The sequence below is a fragment of the Rhincodon typus genome, unplaced genomic scaffold, assembly GCF_021869965.1.
Source record: "Rhincodon typus isolate 14 unplaced genomic scaffold, sRhiTyp1.1 hic_rhity00001712, whole genome shotgun sequence".
In the NCBI taxonomy this organism is placed as follows: domain Eukaryota; kingdom Metazoa; phylum Chordata; class Chondrichthyes; order Orectolobiformes; family Rhincodontidae; genus Rhincodon; species Rhincodon typus.
The window spans coordinates 1-20,709 of record NW_025967350.1 but is presented as its reverse complement, the minus strand read 5'-3'; the positions used below and the strand labels follow the sequence as shown (position 1 = coordinate 20,709).

Below are 20,709 nucleotides of genomic sequence, written 5' to 3'. Positions count from 1 at the left end.
GCGAGATTGTCGTTTATTAGGTGGCTGTGCAAGAAAGGCATCAAAATATCTGCAACCAGGAGGTGATCTCTCTCACTTAATATTATGAATGCATAGGACAAAGTTATTAAACTGCATAATCATGCCTCACATTGTTCTTTCAGGGATGATACGAACTGCAATAGCAATTTCCTTGTATCGAACAAATGTTAAAGTCATACAGTCCAACCAGGATGCTAGCTGATCAAGCTTCAGTTAATTAGCAGGTCCTTAATGGATCTGCTTACATTGAGATGGTATTTTTAGTCAAAACTCCATAAATGTACATAGAAGGTGTTTTTCCTAACAGAGTGTAGGATTTTGAGTTTGTGGTGCATTTTGTGATAATGTGGTTTGCACACAACGATCTGAGAGATGGTATTTACATTTATGAGTTAAGTTACTGCATTTAGTTGTATTAAAAGCAGGTCAGCATAATTCAACCATCAATAACTTAAGTCATACAACATGAATTTTTAAACTAAGACCGATTTTCCTCTGAGGTTGATTGAGTTCGGACAGCAATATTGGGTAGGTTTCCTTGCCCAGAGGCAACTCAAGTAATCATTCTCTAAAACCAAGATAGTGAGCGTTAGTTGCTAAGCAACCGTCAAGTCGATCCCACCCGACACCAAATCTTCCTTCATCTAAAATATACATCCACTTCCAGCAAGTAATAACTGGATAGGGATTAAATGGGAAATCGACTCATTGTCACAACCCAGTTCAAATCCAGAAAAGGAAATTTTGGACTGGAAGAATTCTATAAAGTTACTTAATGTAAATGTTCAAAAAAAAAGTCTCTCCCTGGTACCATGAAATCAAGTGGCTGGGCTAGGCCATTTCAAAGGACAATTAGGAGTCAGACACATTGCAGTGGGTCTGCAGTTACATGTTATGCCAGCCAGGGAAAGATGGCAGATTTCCTTCCACAAAGGACAGTGAACCACATGAATTTTTTTTTTTTGACAATTCATGATTGTTTAATGGTCACCATTATGGAATCTGGCTCTAAATTCAATAAATAACATTTAGAATTGCAATCATATAATTTGTGGTCCCAAAGGATTAAAATCTGGCTTTAGATTACCTGTCCAGTGACACTGACGTTTTACTCTTAAATGTTGGTTCTTTTAATCTAATTAAAGTTTCCATAATAAAGTAAACAAAATTAGCTACATACTGATATTTGTTGTGTTTCACTTCACTGCCCACCAGTTTCCACAAATCCAAAAATTCTAACTTTGTAAGGTAGCCTTCCAGACTACCGTGAGTTTATTTTACACAAGATGCAAAGATGTAAAGCCTTACCAAAGACAATTAACTGAGGATACCAATAGGTGAAACCTCTCCAGTTCTCCTAAACAAAAGTGCTGCAAAAGGTACATATATATAAACAGTCCGTTTGAATGCACTGAGAGAGAGAATCTGGGCACAGAATCCAAACACTTCAGTTTAGCAACTGTCAGCCAACCGTAAGCTTGGGCTACGGCAGGACAATTATTGAAAATGTTTTACATTTTCAATTCAAATAGGCCCCTTTGCTCAAATTACCCTTGAAAGTATTCACTCAAAAGTATACAGGAATAGTTTTTTTTTAAAAAAAACTCCATGTTGCCATTTGACTTTAATACATACTAATTTGGGATTTAACTGAAGTACCTCAGCATCTGCAACTAGGCATTTATTGTTCAAATTTGTAAGTGCTTTATAAACCCGCTAGAACCGTGTCACCAAAATATGAGGGCAACAGGGTAGTAATTTCCATTTGACTGAATAATTAGTAAAATGCACATCATGGCAGATGGATGAAGTGTACCAGGAATCAGACAGACAGCATATGGCTCCGTTCCCAGTAGTAAGTTCAGAGTCAAAATACAAATTGCCTTCGAGGACAAGGTAGGGATGTTGGAATATATGCTACATAACATACGATTGAAAAATATGACTGTAAATAGACATTTTTCCTGTTGCATACAGCATGCAGCCAATACTGCAATGATTGAAGTTATGCTTTTACATGTTTATATTTACAGATTTTTCATGTTTTGATGCTTTTATATTCAATGCAGTGGTGTGCAGGACTAAGGTACAAAATGTGGATATTTATAGAGAATGCCTGTATTAGTTAGGTACTGGACTCTGATTTTTAAAAAAGTGAACTTTTGTTCAAGATTTGCATTATATATTGCCTAAGTTGTTAATTTTGACACGGAATATTGCACAGCCTTGCAAAAGGCGGCTCACCATTGTTTTATTCCAAAGAGTTCATGGTTCCTTAAAATACGATCACGGCAGCCACAGTTCTAATGAAGTGGTTTCAGTAACACACCAGCATTAATACTGGTTTATGGGTTCATTCCATGAATGGATGCAAGGGAACTCAAAGCCCTTAAGCAGAGTTGAGGTTAAGAAATACGAAATGTTACTAATTAATTGAAATTTATCGGATGGAAGTTTCAACGTGAAAAATGTCAATTTTTACAGACATTGCTGTACAGATACAAAAAAATGCTTATTTCTATATACATTGCAGTTTGGTGCTTCTGTTCTATTTGGGACCACATTTGTACTAGAGCCAATAAACAGTCATGTACAAGTCTCCTGTAGAGATTTTTGCATTGAAAATAAACCATAACAAAGCTGATCTGTACTCTCTTTCATAACTGCTCTTTTCTGTGATGGAGTGGAACTGGGTAAACTGGATGGCAGCAATTTCTGCAGGAATTCTCCCATCAATTCAGTGAAAACCCTGAGTGAGTTTACCATGGAAGATGTCTAAACCCTGCAGAAAGTTTGCTTCACCCAATTTATATTACTTGCATTAAATGTAATTCAGAATAATATAAAAAAGAGTGCAAGTTATCAAGAATGTGTCTATTCCATTCAAATTGGGCAGTTTCACTCATTTGTCAGAATATTGACAGAATGAACATTTCTCATTATTGTTGGCCCAAGTAAAAGAATTGAGAGAAGTTATTCAACATACAAAATCTAAACTAAATGTTGAGCAGATTTCCTCGAGAAAACAAGTCTCAAATGCTTTATGGAAATCCTCACACTAATTAGTGGATTTTAGGAAGGTGGTTGGAGAGTGAACAAGAAAATGAATTAAGTTAAAATGAACCCTTAACCAATATTGTATGCAGTGACCACAGTAAGCATCAACACATTCAAAAACTCCAGAGTACTAAGCTTCATGTTTTATGAATATTTATTAAAGACAGGAAAGTTTACGATGATTAGATACTTTCAAACCATTACAATCTCCCATCACCATGGTAACAACAATCTTATTACATGCACTTATTTCCAAAGCTTCTTGATAGACATGTTCTTTTCACTGTCCTTTTGCATAACCTGCAATTAAGGAAAAGATTTGCAGATGAACAGGGCAGATAATCATTGTGAACAACACAGCATAACGGAATGACCAACAATGCAACTTCTTTCAAATTAATCTTCATTGATACTCATGGGTTCTAAAAGCAGATCTGAGCACTTGTTTTATTACTGGAAAATGTACAAGTTGACAACTGTGGTCATGGGTCAATTTTGCTGATCATTCAGAAGCCATCAAGATATGGGGCAAGTCTGCCACAAGTCAGTAATCAAAGCGTTCCTTCTGCCAAACTATGTCGTCAGATAATGCAACTATATTTCAGCAAAACACCAAATGCAGGATCCTCCTTGACAGCTTTGTTTTTAATTTCTACTGTACAAGTGCCAGAATGGAAAAAAATCAAAGGGAGGAAGAAAACAAAACTCCCTAAAAACACTTGGAGTTAGTATTTGCCGGCAAAACAGGAAATGTAGAGTTTGTTGTTCAGATTGAAGGGCTGAAAATACTCAAAGGAGCAGTGCTGTTCATGGAAGTGTGGGTGAGTGAAAGACAAGAGAGGATTGTTTTAAAAAAAAATACTAAACATGCAGGCAAACAAGAGAACAAGAGTAAAGAATTAAAGCATTTGTGCAAAACATTGGTTAGACCTTGGCTAGAGAATTTTTAGATGGGCCATTGTGAGGATATAAAGAACACACAGTATAGATTTTCCAGCATAATAATTCAGGTGAATGGTTATTAAAATAATTTGCTGATAAGGAAAGTCAAGATGAATTAGTAAACATCTTTATCAAAACCAAAAAAGTGAACACAAGGATTGTGTCTTCTGGTTTAGGAATTACTGGAGAGGTGATCATCATTTAAAAACATGTCACTTGAATCTAACATCTTAGCATTTCAGAATGCACCAATCAGGGAACTAATACCACACACAAGCGCAGTCCCTTTAAGATACCACGTGTGTCAATTTTAAAGGGATCACAGTGCAATAAACAGGCTGTGGGATGTTAGAATATTACTTGAAACAGCAGATGTTAGGAGAAAATTATTACAAAAGGAATGTTTCTGGTGCAGAGTACTTTGCTATAAGATCTCGCTGCAAATTAACATAGTACTCTTAATGAAGCTTAAGGATTTCTTGTGAGAAATAATTTACAACACATTATTGCTGTTGGTGAGGGAAAATTATAGTATATCATTCAAGTCAGATTTGTACAACTTAAGATATCATACCTTTGCCACTGCCATTTCAAAGTCTTCTTGTGTGACATGAACTCTTCTTTCTCTTAAGGCATACATGCCAGCTTCTGTGCATACACCCTGCAGAATAAAAGCATCGTTCAAAAATTAGTCCAATGAATACTGCAGATAGGTGGTCACAGTGATGCTGATGTAATACACATATCTATGTAGTGCATTGAATTAGAAAAGTTTAATCAGCTGCAGTAGAGTTATGCATGAATGATATTACTGATCTACCATCCAGATGTACCAAATAGCAAATTAACAAGTCTGCAGCAAGTTAAACATTTTAATTTTCTATTAAAACAAATCTAATTTAGTAAAGAACTTTACAAGTGCAAATATTTAAATTTACAACGTCTTTCTGCTTCATGAGTGGAGTAGATTCAAGTCTTGGGAAATACTATTGCTGATTATGATGTATAGGATTTACCAACAAGGGCAGATTTTAGATGAAAAAGAGAAGGGTCACGGACTGGCACTAGTGCAATCCCTAAAAAAAAAATACACATAGCAGAATTATGCCTGAACAACACTCACCTTAACCTCTGCACCTGATGCCCCTGGCATCAACTCAGCAATCTTGCGCAGATTGATACCACGTGTTAAGTTCATTTTGCGAGAATGAATCTTCAGAATGTCAAGACGAGCCTGAGGGGGGGAGTCAGGAAGCAAAAACAAGACTTGCACTCAGCAAAGCAGTTCAAGTATGTGCACGTTATTAAAATATATATGTGTTGACAATCAAACAGATTGCTTCTCTCAAAAGCCAGTCAATTGTATTAGCTTTGCATCAAAGCAGAGTCTGGGTTCACTTGGCGTTTAAGCAAAATATCATTAGTAACTGGCCACACTGATTTACAGTGGCATGTGAAATTCCATGTGCTGTAGTTAACTGAAAGCTCATGTGGCAGCAAAAGAAAAAAATCTGCTTTAGAAACTAAAGAGTAGCACCCTTTTAATTAAATACCTTCAAGCAATAAAAGAAACTATTCAAACTTCTTTAAATAGGCACAGAGCTCCCATTTCCAGTTACGGTTCATAAAGATGGCTAGAGAATTTACAGTTTTACCTTGATGACATTCATCTTGCCACCATTTAGGCATTCAACACAAAAATCAGAAACAGAGTACAATCCCAGGATACCATCTGCAACCAATTAGGAGAGTATGGCCAAAACAGATGCAAATTTTCCATTTACAAACACCAATGTCAAATTATTGGCAAACAGAAAATGCAGATATCTTTCCAAAGAATGTCACTTTATGACTGATGGTACAAGGCAAATCTACATTTTTTTTTGTGAAATAACATCTCAAAAGCATCATTCTGATCATCTACGTGCATGATACAATTCCAAACTCACCTCTTCGTTTGGAGGAGGGAATTCAATTTTCCGATCAATTCGTCCTGGCCGCAGCAAAGCAGGATCAAGAATGTCAATTCTGTTAGTTGCCATAATTACCTGTGCCAAACATGGAAACAGCTGTAATCAGTGATGTGCAGAACAAATATAATTTAGATTCTGTTTACAACCCAAACAGATTATTTTCATTTCTCCCTGGCCTGACATCAACCACACGTTTATTCCTCCAGCCCTCTGTTCAATCATAGACTTTGCCTCTCATTGCCAAGATAAATGCCAGGAACCACTATTCAGCTGGGGCTCCGATGTGTGCACAAAGGGATGTACTTCTCCACATCACAGCCCGATGCACAAATTCTAGACATTCAAATACTTTTTCTAGCAGTACTGGAACATGAAGGAAGAGAAGCTCAATTACATGAAAAAGGTTCCAAATATTCTTTTCCTCTTCGGTGTTCCTTTCCAGCAATTGAACAACCATGTTATGGTGCACACTGTTAGTTTGCACAAATGAGAGAGAGACACTTAGCAAAGTTAAACCATACCTTGATATTCTTAGTGGCCTCAAATCCATCTAGCTGATTTAGAAGTTCCAACATCGTGCGCTGCACTTCACTGTCACCACCCGAGCCTCCCTCCAATCGTGAGGAACCAATAGAATCAATTTCATCCATGAAAATAATAGACGGAGCATGCTCTCTAGCCATTACAAACAGCTCACGCACCATACGAGCACCTGCAAAATAGGTGAAAAATATAATGGCTTAACAAGAATTTTTTTTATGTATATCAATTTGAATTACAAATTCTTACATGCAGGTAAGTGGTCAATGTTTTAACAAAAATGCATACATAAACACTGACTACAGAGTATTACCTGCTAAGCCTGTACTGGTTACATAAAAGTTATTAACAATTCACTGAAGAAGTTTTCTGTGAACAGCATGTATTATCTTCCCAATTTCCACCATTAGAGAGAAAAAGGTGCATCAAGTTATTCCATATCTATTCTAAATTAAAATTAAACTTCACATTTCAAGAGAGTATGTAGTATGTCAACAGATTATTTTGATCACATTAGGTAGTATTGCTCTCAATGGCTCAGGAGGTAATTGCAACACGATCACAGGGACACTTTAAATCAGGGGGTGGTTCCAAATTTCAACTGAAGGAGCGAGACTGTCAAACAGTTCCCAGAGAGTCCAAGATGATTTTTCTCCATTTATAATACTTGTTCATTTGCCAGCATTCAATTTCTATTGCTGAATTCCAGCACGTCTCCTACAATAATGCCTCCTTTGATCAGCTGTCACACTGGTTGACACACCTCCAGGGACATTGGCAAGAAGACTTCAGGAGTATACTGGTATTTACAAGGAGTCACCAGCAAAATAAATGTTAAATAATGAGATTTCAGTCAGTGCAATGATACTGAGACCAATGTAGTTGTGTATCTCCCATGCTCAGGGAAAACAAAAACAGGAAAGATCAGGAATCTTACTTGCAATTAATATCCAGTGAAACTCACAAAGCACTGGTGTTTGAATATCAGGTGAAGAAATCACCTTTTCTTTGTTTCACATCTTTGTTTCACTGCTGAGTAGCCTAACATCATGCAATATCTGGGCAGACAAATGAACAACTACCATCTGAACAGTGAATATGCAAATGTATCTCAACTTGTATCAGGTAAAATCAGGCATGAAAGAAAAAAATGAAAATAAGTTAGACTACAAGTCACTCCCAAATTCCCAAATATCTTATGCAAAGATCAGCTAACATGTTAGATCTGCACTGAATGATCCGATCTCAGCCAGACCTCCAAGAGGATACAACTAGCTTCGATGATTAGCATAGTGTGGCAGGGACAGCGTTTGGAACAGGCCAGCCTGAATCCCTATTGAATTTGCTAGAAAATGTTCACGTGAGTGTTGAATACAAGTGCAAGATCAACCTTTATTTAGGAGACACATTTGGGCACCGGTAAGACGCAAATCAAAAACAGGCAGTTTAATGAGAATCCAGATGTCTGCCAACAGAACAATACCCAGGCATAAATAATTAATAATTAAATTCAAAAAAAAAGGAAGACAACCCGCCAAGAGAGTTCAGGGGCAAGAAACAAAGGCTGAATAAATTCTGTTGTATAATGTACACAACACATCTTCGTTGCTTGGTATAGGTACTCATCAAAACTCCTTTGATAGCACAATCCAAACCTGCAACCTTTAACATCTAGAAGGGACAAGGGCAGCAGATATATGGGAATACCAATGCCTGCAAGTTCCTCTCCAAACCACATACTATCCTGACTTGCAACTATATAGTTGGTCTTCCAAGATCACAAGGTTAAAATCCTTGAACTCTCTTCCTAACAGCCCATTGATTGCAATGGTTCAAGAAGGCAGCTCACAATCATCTTGTCAATAGCAATTAGGAAAGGCAATAAATACCTATCGAGACCGTAATGCCTAGGAGCAAACAAAACAAAACTAAATTTGAAACAGAGAAGTCAGACGGTTCAGCGTTGAACCCAACACCATGACTTGCACATTTAACCTAAGTTGACATCACGTTAGAAAGCACCACATTATTAGCGATGCCATCCTTCAGAGGAAGGATTAAAAGAGGTGTTAAGCACATACCCTCGCCAATGAATTTCTGTACAAGTTCAGAGCCAGATACGCGGATGAAAGTGCAGTCAGTGTGATGGGCCACAGCTCTTGCTAACAGTGTTTTCCCAGTGCCTGGAGGTCCATACAGCAGCACACCCTAAAATATAATTAAAAATAGATGAGCTCCGGTGTCCGTCAGTAAAACCCCGCAGGAATGAGTCTTACAACAGATTATTTGGCTTTAACCAGAAATGAATTCAACTAAGAGTATCCAAAGCTGAACTCAGTCACATAAAGGATTCCTGTTAAAGGTGCAACAAGAACATTCTCATTGTATAAGACTTTCTGGAACCTTTTGTAACTGAGAAATTAAAATTACACTTGTCTGAACTACAAGCCAACAAAAGTAACCCTACACCATCATCTAGACCAAGAGCAGCAGCAATTGTAAGCTTATTGCCATGGTCACCAACACAATAGTAGACATTTACCTGTAGCACAATGTTGAAGATTAAAAACAACTTAACACTTTAAAGTTTCATACTTTTAAGTGTTAAGCAGCATCAAGTAAAGATCAAAAGGTGTATTCATTTTAACGGATTTTCAATATATATAATGTAGTGAAATATCAAGGTGTTCGGAATGATGTGTGACTTTGGAATGGCTTACTAATGCAAGCTACTGTCAATCTGTTGCAACTATTAAGATTAAGTAACTCCAGACACACCGATGAGAACAAACATGCTGTGCACAGAGTGATGACAATAAAGATCCACCACACCAAAGATCTCTCAACTCCTCTGTGCTGTTGATCACTTCCTTGATGTTATGAGGCCAAGGAGTCCCCTACAGTACATATATTTTAAAAAAAAACTTTGCTCAGTAGTACTGTATTTTAAATACAGCTAAAAGGAGACTAGAAGTCAAAGCTTTTTATCTTGCATTCAGAATTAGGACAAAAACAGGCTTGATTAAAAAAAGGACACTATTTTATTACAGAATAAGAAGAGGTAAATACATTGCAATTTTTTCAAAAACGTTATGGAGACAGCATACAGCTGTATCCTGACTGCAATGAACTGACCAATCAACCTACCTGCCTAGTCTGTGAATTACAGCCGATGGCTAATTGTCATGCTGTATCTTCATGCCAATTATGGCCCAACCAATCAGCATCCTTTTCTGATTCAGTGTGAAATGGTGTGTCTTTTTCAAAGTTACATTCCACAGTCCTGGTTCTGATGAGAGCAAGATGAAAAGCTCCAACTTCTAGTCTCTTAGCATTTTTTTTGAGATAAGAAAGCAGGATCATTGCCCCTTATTCCTCATGACTGATTCAAAAAGCAAATACATTTCACGTCCTTAGCCTTTACCAGATTAATCACAGTACATACATTCTCTTGCCAGTGATATTAGATCTGCAAAATGCTAAGTGATTCAGTATAAAGTCCAGGCAAAAAGGTGACATAAACACTCCATTCGCAGCAACCTGTTGTTAAAGCCCTATAAATGAACCTTATTGGACAGGAAGTGATTGTGCTCTTCAGTGAGCCAGGAAAACACAGCAACAGACCAACAAACCAAGTCACTCGTTTTTGAAGAGAGGAAATGTGCAAAACACAAGAGAGTTTCAAGACTATCTTTACCATGGCATTCCAACAAGAAGCCTGTAATTTAACCTTGAAAACACAATTTCTGGCTTGGCAATAGCCTATTTTTTAGCACATTCAGCAGAGGAGTGTTGTGTTTGAAAGTTGTCTCCAAAAGCAAGTAGCTTTTGGCTCTCTGTCTTCATTTAAAGCGATTTACTTCAGCTCTAATAAACACGACACATTGTAAAATGTGTAAATAAGATAAATTTTAATAGCCGTTTTCATCTTCACCAACTTCTGTCTCAATCTGACCTAACAGCCAAAGGATAGTTTGTTAGATGGATAGATTTTCAAAGCGTTCTATTCTGAAAATTTATTTATTTTTTTTTAAAAGAAAAAACCATGGCACGTGGGCACAGCATTTGTCGCTCATCCCAAATTGCTCTTCATCTTAGTGGCTTGCTAAGGCATTTCAAATCGGCAGTTAAAACTCAGCCACATTCATCTCTATAAAGCTTATATTTATTTTCCAACCTTTTGAATGAAATGAGTAAAAAGTTGGACATGACTAAAGCAAGAACTGAACATTTCCATAAACATCAGGTACACAGTGGCTTGTACACCAAGTACTTGGATCCTGTACAGATCAGTTGCCAGCCAGCACCTTCCACACTGATAAATTTCTCTGAAATAACAATCTGAACTGCTTTCTTTACCGAGTAACCAATTACAGGTCAGGGGAAAAAAAAATTAAATCAGTAAAAGCAAGTAACACATTTTAAAACTGAAATTCTATCATCTGGGAGTGATAGAGAAAGTAGACAGGCAAAGGACTGAGTATGTTGAGTGATTATTTTCTAAACTTGGTTCCAAAGCACTAAAATTAACAGCTCAAAACAATATGTATCTCAGTAATTACTTGCACTTCTGCAGGAGTTTAAAATATGAAATGAGAAAGACATTAATGACTATATTCTTCTGCAGTAATTTTTCTACATCTGTTTCTCCTTCTGGAAAGGATTACTGCGCATTTAAAAATGTACCAGATAATAACACTCTTCACTCAAAGGCAGTAAACAAACATATTGCCACAGTGCTGGAAATCCAGAACTACGAGTCACAACACCAAGAGTTTTAATTCAATTGGATATCAATTTTTAAAAATAGCACTGGAAATTAAACCATGTATTCACTCCCACTCTACACATTAAGTAAGAAAAGCTCATTACGTCTTCAACAGAGTTTAAAATCAGCCTGACTTACACAGTACTGGAGCAGTGTAATTTACTGGGGAAGAAATGTGTCCAAATAATCCACTATGGATTACATCATACTCTGCCTCTCTACAAAAGCAGAATCTATGAGTAAACCCACCTGCACCAGGCTCTTCAGCTTTAAGTTTACATACAAACATTGACATGCAATAGGAATAGAAGTAGACCATTCGGTCCCATGAGCTCACAATGGCATTCAATAAAATCATGGCTGTTTGGTTTGTGTTTCAAATTCAATATTTCCTTCTAAGCAGCGTAGCTGGTGGGAACCTCTATACACGCTGACTGATGGGCCAATAATAGCTTCCACTTGCAGAAGGACCTCCGATGTCCGTGCAGCAGCAAAACAAATTAGAGGGAATGCTGTTCCCATGTATCCCTGATAATCTTAGATTCTCTTGCCTAAAAAGAATCTACCTATTTTAGTCTTTAAAGTATTTAATGAACATACCTCCTCTACCTTCTGAGCAGAGTTCCAAGGTCACACAACCCTCATCTTCATCAAGAGAAGGAAAACCAAACATCAACATAACAACACTGGCAAATGGGAAAGGAAAAAGAACAGACCATTCAAGCACAAACCAATCAATTAGAGGGGCTCCTGAAAAACAGTGCAGGATCAGATAGAGTCAGCATGGATTAACAAAAAGGGGAAATCACATTTGTCAAGTCTACTGGAATTTTTTGAGGATGTAACTAGTAGAATTGACATGGGGAAATCAGTAGATGCAGTTTATTTGGACTTTCAGAAGGTTTTCAACACAGCGCCATGTAAGAAATTAAACATTAATTTAAAGTACATCGGATTTTTTTGGGGGCATGTTAGTGTATTGAGATGGATAAGAAAACTGGCTGGCACACAGGAATCAAAAAGAAATAAATGGGTCTTTTTCCAAATGGCAGGCAATTAGTGGTGTACTGCAGGGATCAATGCCAGGATCTCAGCAATTCACAGTATATAGTAATGATTTGATTGAGGGAACTAAATGTAATATCTCCCAATCTGCAGACGACAAAGCTGGGTGGAAGGCAGAGCTGCAAGGAAGGCGCAGAAACATGATTTAACCTTCATATTGAAGCGTTTGACTAATTTGCTAGAGCTCTTTGAAGATATAACAAAAAGTGTAGAAGACAGTCCCGCTGATGTAGTAATATCTGGACTTCCAGAACGTATTTATAAAGGTGCTGCACAAAAGGTTAATGCACAAGTTAAGGTCATATGGGGTTGGGATAATTTATTAACTTGGTTAGAAGACTGGCTAACCTACAGAAAGCAGACAGTCAGAATAAATGGGTCTTTTTCTGGTTGGCAAAACATAACTAGTGGGGTGCAGTGGTTGGTTCACTAGTTCGCAGATGTTTCATTACCCTGCTGGGTAACATCAGTGCAGCCTCCGATGAAGCGCTGTTGTGTTTTCCCACCTGGAATTTAAACTCTGGGGTCCGTCCGTTGGAGTTGGTTACCTCATTTCCAGTTTTTCTTCGCCGTGGTGTATATGTAGGGTCTAATTCTACGTGTTTATTGATGGCCTTCTTAGTGGAGAACCAAGCCTCTAGAAATTCCCGTGATTGTCTCTGTTTGGCCTGTCCTAGGATCCTGATGTTGTCCCAATCGAACTGGTGGTTCTCCTTATCCATGTGAAGTGTCTGCGAACTACCAAAACTGCATCCACAACCCAAGCTACAAATCTCTCAAGAACCTTAGATAACTAATGGGGTGCTACAGGGTTTGGTCCTCAGGCACCAACTATTTACAATTTATATTTATTGACCTGGTTGCAGGGATAGAAGATATCATAGCCAAATTTGCAGATGATGCAAAAATAGGCGAGGAAGTAAGTTGCAAGAGTAAGTAAGAAATTTACAAATGGATGTGGATAGGCTGGGTGAATGGGCCAAAATTTGTCAGATGAAATTTAACACGGGTGAATGAAAGATTATCCATTTTGGTCAGAAGAATATTATCTAAATGGAGAGAAACTTTCAGAGTACTTCAGTACAGAGGGATCTCAGTGTCTTTGTGCACGCATCACAGAAAACTAGTTTGTGGTTACAGCCAGTAACAAAGGCGGCAAACGGAATTTTAGCATTTACTGCTAAAGGAATGGAATATAAAAGTAAGGAGATGTTGCTACAACTGTACAAGGCATTAGTGAGACCCCACTTGGAGTAATGTATTCAGTTTTGGTCCCTTTACTTCACTAGATCGATTCCAGAGGTGAGAGGTTAGCCTTATGAAGAGAATTGAGCAGTTTAACTCTATACTCTCTGGAGTTTAGGAGAATGAAAGGAGATCTAATTCTGATGTACAAGATGCAAGGGGATTTGACAAAGTAGACACAGAACAGATGAGGCATCTTCTGGGGCAATCCAGAAATGAGAGGTCATAGTTTCAAGAATAAGGGTAGCAGATTTAAATCTCAGAGGAGGAGAAATTACTTCTCTCAAAAGGGACGCAATCAGTGGCATTCACTATCCCAGACTGGGGTAGAGGATGGGACATTGAGCAAGTTTGAGGAGGAGATGGATGGACTTTTATTTATTAACAGATTGAAGGATAATGGAGAGTAGGTGGGAAGGTGGAGTCATGGTGGAGGTGAGATCAGCAATGACCATACTGAATGGTGGAGCAGGCTCAAGGGTCTAAGTAGCTTATTCCTGCTCCTACTTATGCTATTTTATTTGGACAAGCTGGGTGAGTGGACAATTGCATAGCAGATGTATACAATGTGGATAAATGTGAGGTTATCGAGGATGGGAGCAACAACAGGAAGGCAGATTTCCGAATAGCTATACATTGAGAGAAAGGAATATGCAATGAGACTGGATATCCTCCTGCATCAGTTGTTGAAGCTAAGCAGGCAGGTCCAGCAGGTGGTAAATAGTACGGTCGGTCTTCATAGCAAAAAAAAAAATTCAAATACAGCACCAGGGATGTCTTGCTGCAATTAAACTGGCCATCCACACCTGGAATATTATACAGAACTTTCATCCTATCCGAAGAAAAACGTTCTTACTACCAAGGGAGTGCAGTAAAAGGTTTATCAGAGTGATTCCTGGGATGGAAGGACTTACCTATGAGCAGAGTATACGATTATATTTGTTGGAGTGAAGACGAATGAGCGGGGGAATCTCATAGAAATCTCTAAAATTCTAGAAGAGCAAGACCAGTTAAATCAGGATGGATGTTCCAGATGACCAGGAAGTCAGAAACACAGTCACAGTCTAAGGATACAGGGTAGACTCCATTTAGGACTGAGATGAGGAGAAATATCGTCACACAGAGTGGTGACCTCATGGAATTCGCTTACAGGAAACAGTCGAAACCAAAACATTGTATGATTTCAAGGATATGGACTAAATGCAGGCAAATGGGACTAGTTTAAATTGTGAAAACTGGGTGGCATGGGCAGGTTGGTCTGAAGAGCCTGTTTCCATGCTGTTGACCTCCATGACTCTATGAGTTGCCTGTATCACTTGAGGACAAAGGGATCAAAGGATATGGGAGAAAAGCAAGAACAGGCTATTGAGTTAGACGATTTGCCATGATCATGATGAATGGCAGAGCAAGCTTGAAGGGCTGAAAGGCCTACCCCTAATTTCTATATTTCTTTGAAAATCCATTAAAATATTGCTACTAGAAGATTTTGGAAAAGCAACATGATTGTTCATGACAACAAACTGCCAGGTGTTTAATAAAAGTTGGTATGTTTTACTCTGAATAAAAAGATTTTTTAGAAATGTTACAAGTGTTCATTAAACTTAGCTGAAACCAATTTGGTTAATTTTGGGAAGAGGTGAACAAGTACGTTCAGTTCCCATTATCTGCTGGTTTACTATTCATGGATCAAAGTACCTGTGAAGACAGCCTTAGACCCCACTCTTTTCCCCCATTGTCTTGTCCACCCTGCCTTGGTAAATTATCCCAGTCCTTCGCAGGACATAGGTACATCCTGTGAGGTTCAACCTCCCACTGTTTTAACATGTTAAAAAATTCAACCTTTATTCTGAATATAGTCAAAAATTTTGCCTGTAAGATAACAATATTTCAAATATTTACCACTCCCAGTAAAGTGAATGCTCTCAATTAACTAAAACTATTTCTCACTAATTTAAACCTTTCCATGTCTTAATTGGAAGGAATATTCTGGGTTTATCCGATCAATACCATACACACATCAAATGAGGAACCACTGACTCATCTTTTCTTGAAATCCACCGTGATGTTTTTAATCAAAGCAAATGCCCAAGAAAGGAAGCAACTAAACAACTGGTTCAAATTAGGTGGCAATTAAATCAAATAAATTTGTACTTAAGATTATAGATACTGGTTTGTCATCTACAAAATAATCTAAAGGGTCGGCAAGCTTTCGCACTGTTGATGACAGGCTACTCTCCAGTCCCTTGGAAGCTAAAAAGGGGTCTGCTAACTCATTGCATACTAAAATATTAATTTTGAACTTGAAAGTTTAGAGTTGTCTACTATAAATATATGCACATAACAAAGCCAAGCACTTTATTGTTTTTAAGCAGAAGCTCTATATTAAATCTTCACTACGCATGAAAGAATACTTAGCAGATTGTAGGTTAATTTCAAAAGGGTACAGGGAGCAAAACGGAGATGGCAAAAAGAAAAAGACCGCCTTACCTTTGGTTGCGCAATGCCAAGAGCTTCAAACAGCTCAGGATGCTTCACGGGCAGTTCAATAACCTCCTTAATCTCTTTGATCTGTTTGTCCAAGCCACCAATCATTTCATAGGTAGAATCTGGAACCTTCTCAACCATCATTAGAGATACCAGAGGGTCCACTTTGTTGGGCAAGATTTTGTGTAGAGTGTAGCTATCATTTCTCAAAGCTACACGGCAGTTAGGAGTCACCTTTTAAAACATAAAAATACTGCAGTTGTAGGAAACAGTTAAAATAAAACAACTGATCCTTGGAAATAATGCAAAGAATGTAAGGAACCAGCAAGTTTCCAAAATCAAAAAGATGAACACCCAACGGAAAACATCACATAGCAATCAATTTGCTACTATTAAATAGCTGCAGAAAAATTAATTACAGACACTTGGCTGCAAACATAAATCTCCCTCATGCATACTCCATTACTCAAGGAAATAATACACACTTTTTTTAATAATTCATTCATGGGAACAACATCTTGGTAAGGGTGGTATTTATTGCCCAAACTTATTTGTTCTTGAGGAGGTAGCAGTGAGCCACCTTTCTGAACCACTGCAAACCACGTGATATCCAGTGCTACGACAGCACAAGTTTCAAAATCCTGTCCCAGTGACAGCGAAGGAAAACAAAGTCAGGGTGGTAATTGACACAGAGGAACATTTACGTTATAAAAGGAGAAGCTGGATAGGCTGGGACTTTTTTTCCCTGGAGCATATGAGGATGTGGGGTGACCTTATAGAAATTTAGAAAATCATGAGGGGCATAGATAAGGCAAATAGCCAAGATCCTTTCCCCCAGTGTAGCAGAGTCCAAACCTAGGGGGCAGTGGTTTAAGGTGAGAGGGGAATGATTTAAAAAGGGACCCGAGGGACAACTTTTTCACACATTGGATGGTGTGTATACATAGAGATGCTGACAGAGGAAGTAATAGAGGTGGATACAATTACAACATTTAAGAAACATTTGGACAAGAACACAGATAGGAAAAGTTTAAAGGGATATGGGCCGAACACAGGCAAACAGGACTAATTCAGTTTAGGAAACCTGGTCGGCATGGACAAGTTGGGCCAAAGGGTCTCTTTCTTTGTGGTATGATGACAACTTACAGGTTGTGGCAGTCCCAGGGATCTGATGTCCTTGTCCTTCTAAGAGGTCAAATATTGGAAAATGTGGTTGAATGAAAATTGAAATTTGTGGTGAAATACGGGCGGTGGGTGGGGGGGTCACTCAGATTAGGCTGCGTAGAAGTTAGGTTGCACCCCAGATCGGATAATTTTAACTTTGATATTTTAAAGTGAATATGTCAATAAAGATATACAACAGTATTTTTTTTTTAAGTAGCAAGCCAAGTTTAGGAAAATAATTACAGTTCCTATCACATAATGAATGCCAGACTTTCAAAAACAAATTTAAATCCAGTTTCTTTTTAAACAGCAATGCACACATCATCTTGATTGCAAGGAATTTGATACAAGACCAAAAATTTAATCAAACTCACAGCCAAATGGGCACACTCCACAGATCTGCAGTATTCTCATCTTTGATGTGGCTCAACCCCAAAACTTGCTTGTCACAATCACATTTATATTGAAAAATAGACTCTATAAAGCATCTCCCAAATCCTGAAAATAATCAAGGAAACTCACAATTCAAGATTAAATTCTGACAACTGCACCCAATGGAAAACCTGACCATATGGCTGCCTCTGAGCCTAAATCAGCAATTTGGAAATTCACCTATACTCCTTTAAAAGAGAAGACACACTGTTTTACAGATACAAATTGGGAGAAAAAAAAAAATCAATACTGTGGAATTTGAAAAAGTACACTAGGGTATAATATAAATGGTCATCTTGAAATAAATTCTGACAGCAAATAATTATCTAGTCAAGTACTACTGTTAGTTACAATTTTTGTTAGGATTCTACCGCATTGCAATGGAATTGTTAGTCTCATTTGAAGTAGACTAACTTTAACCTCATTTTAATTCAATGTTAAATTAAATGTGTATTAATATCCCCTTAAATCATTCCTTTCAGCACCCAATCTATTTCCCCCATGTTTTTTTTTCATTGAAGCAAATGAGAACAAATCTTGAGTCTCTAGGCTCTGAACCCTCTACAATGCAAAAGGTAGCACACCCAAACAAAAATCTAAATAGGACTTTCTATGGGTTATACAGAAATAAAAATAACCTGTTTTAAAAAGGACCGCACATACGTCTTTAAGTACTTAGTGGTACTCATTAATCTCTACAGTCAATGCATGCTAAATATGTTAGCATTAATTTTTTAAAAAAAACTCAATTCTAAGACTATTAATTTGACACAAGATATAAAATAGAATCTGCAGTTGCAACACCATACTTACATCATTAATGTCAATGTTCTTGTCAACATCCACAACAAATTTTCCCTCTGGATGAACCTACAATGGAAGAAAAAAAACACAAGATTAAGGTCTGTATTTTTTACTCGAGAGTTAACAATCTTTTCATTTTAATGCAAAAATGATGTGCAATGATCAACTAACACTGATGTAAAACTTTAAAAATAAACTCCCAAGTTTTCTCATGAACTTCTCAGAGTTCCAGTCAAACCATGGCAGGGATCTGAATGATACAGCAATGCCTAGTCAGTTGTACACCAAACCAATTTCTTTCTACTTCCTAACCCATAGGATCCAAAATCCAAAGTTCCTCCTCCCAAACAGTCCTGTAGCTAGTTGCTGAGGAATGGACCTCGAGTTGAGGACAAAAGAATAATGCTCCCCAGTACAACCTCTGCAAGATAAATTTGCTCAACTACTACCAAATACAATGGATAACTCCAAATTATTAATAGATACTGAATGATAAAATGCATTTTATTATTAAAAAAGACACGAGCCAAAATTTGGCAAAGAACATAAAATCAATGCTTATGTAATCCATACAGAGATTTCAGAAAGAGTCCCAATAAGGAACAATGGAATATCACACCTGACGTGTGTGCCAAGAGAACTTAAGATAAACACTTCAAAAGGGAGACACCCAATTTAAAAAAAAAAACTGAATTATGATCTTGTGCAGATTGCATCCCAGACAAAGGACATCATTTGATGTGAAATGAGAGGCTGTTCTGGGCTAAAGGGTATATTTGTGTTTTACACTACCAAGAATAGGCAAGAAAACCCAGGTCTGTTTAAAAGACATTTAGATAAGTACAATAAATAAGTAGTGTTTGGAGGGATATGGGTCAAACGCAAGCAGGTGGGACTAGTTTAGTTTTGGGATTATGGTCAGCATGGGTTGAAGGGTCTGTTTCCATGCTGTATGTCTCTATGACACTTTGTGTTGGAGAGCTAGGGTGGGGGTTGGTAGTGCGTTAGCCTGCAGTTCAGGTTCCACTGTGCTAAAGTTTACTGTGAAAAACGCAGCTGAGAATCACTCCTCTAGTACAGATTTAACTTGAATTTTTACAGGATGTAACTGGTATAGTTGTTAAGGGGGAGCGAGTGGATGTGGTTTACTTGGACTTGCTGAAGGCTGTCAATAAAGTTTCACATAAGAGATTAGAACGTAAAAAAGTGCATGGGATTAAGTGAAGTGTGACATGGATAGAGACCTGGCTGGCATACAGTGAGGGAACTAAATGTAATATCTCCAGGTTTGCAGACGACACAAAGCTGAGCAGGAGGCTGAGCTGTATGGAGGATGCAGGGATACTTCAGTGTGATTTGGACAGAGTGGGCAATGCATGGCAGATGATGTAGAATATGGATAAATGTGATATTATTCACTTTGGTAGCAAAAACAGGAAGGCAGATTATCTGAATGGTGATAAATTGGGAAAGGGGGTGGTACAACTAGAATTTGGTCAAGGTGGGGAAGGAACAAAGAATCTCAGAAACCGTACAAAAAATTTTAACTAGGCTATACAAAGGAACCGCAGTAAGAATGTTCCCAATGACGGAGGAATCCAGAACCAGGGGACTCAGTTGAAGAAAACAGGGTAGGCCATTTAGGACTGTGTTGAGGAGAAATATCTTCATCCAGTGAGGAGTCTGTGGAACTCTCTGCCACAGAAAGTGGTCAAGACCAAAACATTGAATGTTTTCAAGGAGATGAACACAGTTCTCAGGGTTAAAGGTATCAAAAGGAATCAGAAGAAAGCAGAAACAGGTTTGAGTTGGATGATCAGCCATGATTGTAGTGAATGGCAGAGCAGGCTTAAAAGAGCTAAATAGCTTCTACTCTTATTTTCTGAGTGTAATTTCACCATTTCATTCAACCTGAATTGTGGTTTTCACTTCTAGTGCACCAAGCAGAGCTCAAATCGCACACTGAAGCCCCCTCCAATGCTATCACTTTGCATTTCACAGCAGTGCATCTTTTCCCTCTGCTGCATGCTATTCACCTCAACATTACCTCCACATTCGAACTTCCAATACTCTTCTTGACAGTCTCCTAAATTCCACTTCAAACAAACTATAACAGCATGTCCAAAACTCCGCCTCCCGCATCTGGAGTCCTGCCTTCTTTCACCCTCGTCCTGGTCAATGTTTCCATACTCTCCATTCCCCTACACAGCAAAT

The 20,709-nt window shown here is 38.0% G+C and overlaps 1 protein-coding gene across 1 annotated transcript; it reads right to left on the bottom strand.

Annotated features, from left to right (window-relative positions):
• Positions 1 to 3,214: 3,214 nt before the first annotated feature.
• psmc5 (proteasome 26S subunit, ATPase 5) lies at positions 3,215 to 18,561 on the bottom strand (the record flags this gene model as incomplete). Its single annotated transcript, XM_048592722.1, has 8 exons — positions 3,215 to 3,378; positions 4,595 to 4,681; positions 5,144 to 5,254; positions 5,970 to 6,068; positions 6,515 to 6,705; positions 8,615 to 8,741; positions 16,099 to 16,329; positions 18,505 to 18,561. Coding segments are annotated over 8 exons (957 nt in total), but the record flags the coding sequence as incomplete, so codon positions are not given.
• Positions 18,562 to 20,709: the final 2,148 nt, after the last annotated feature.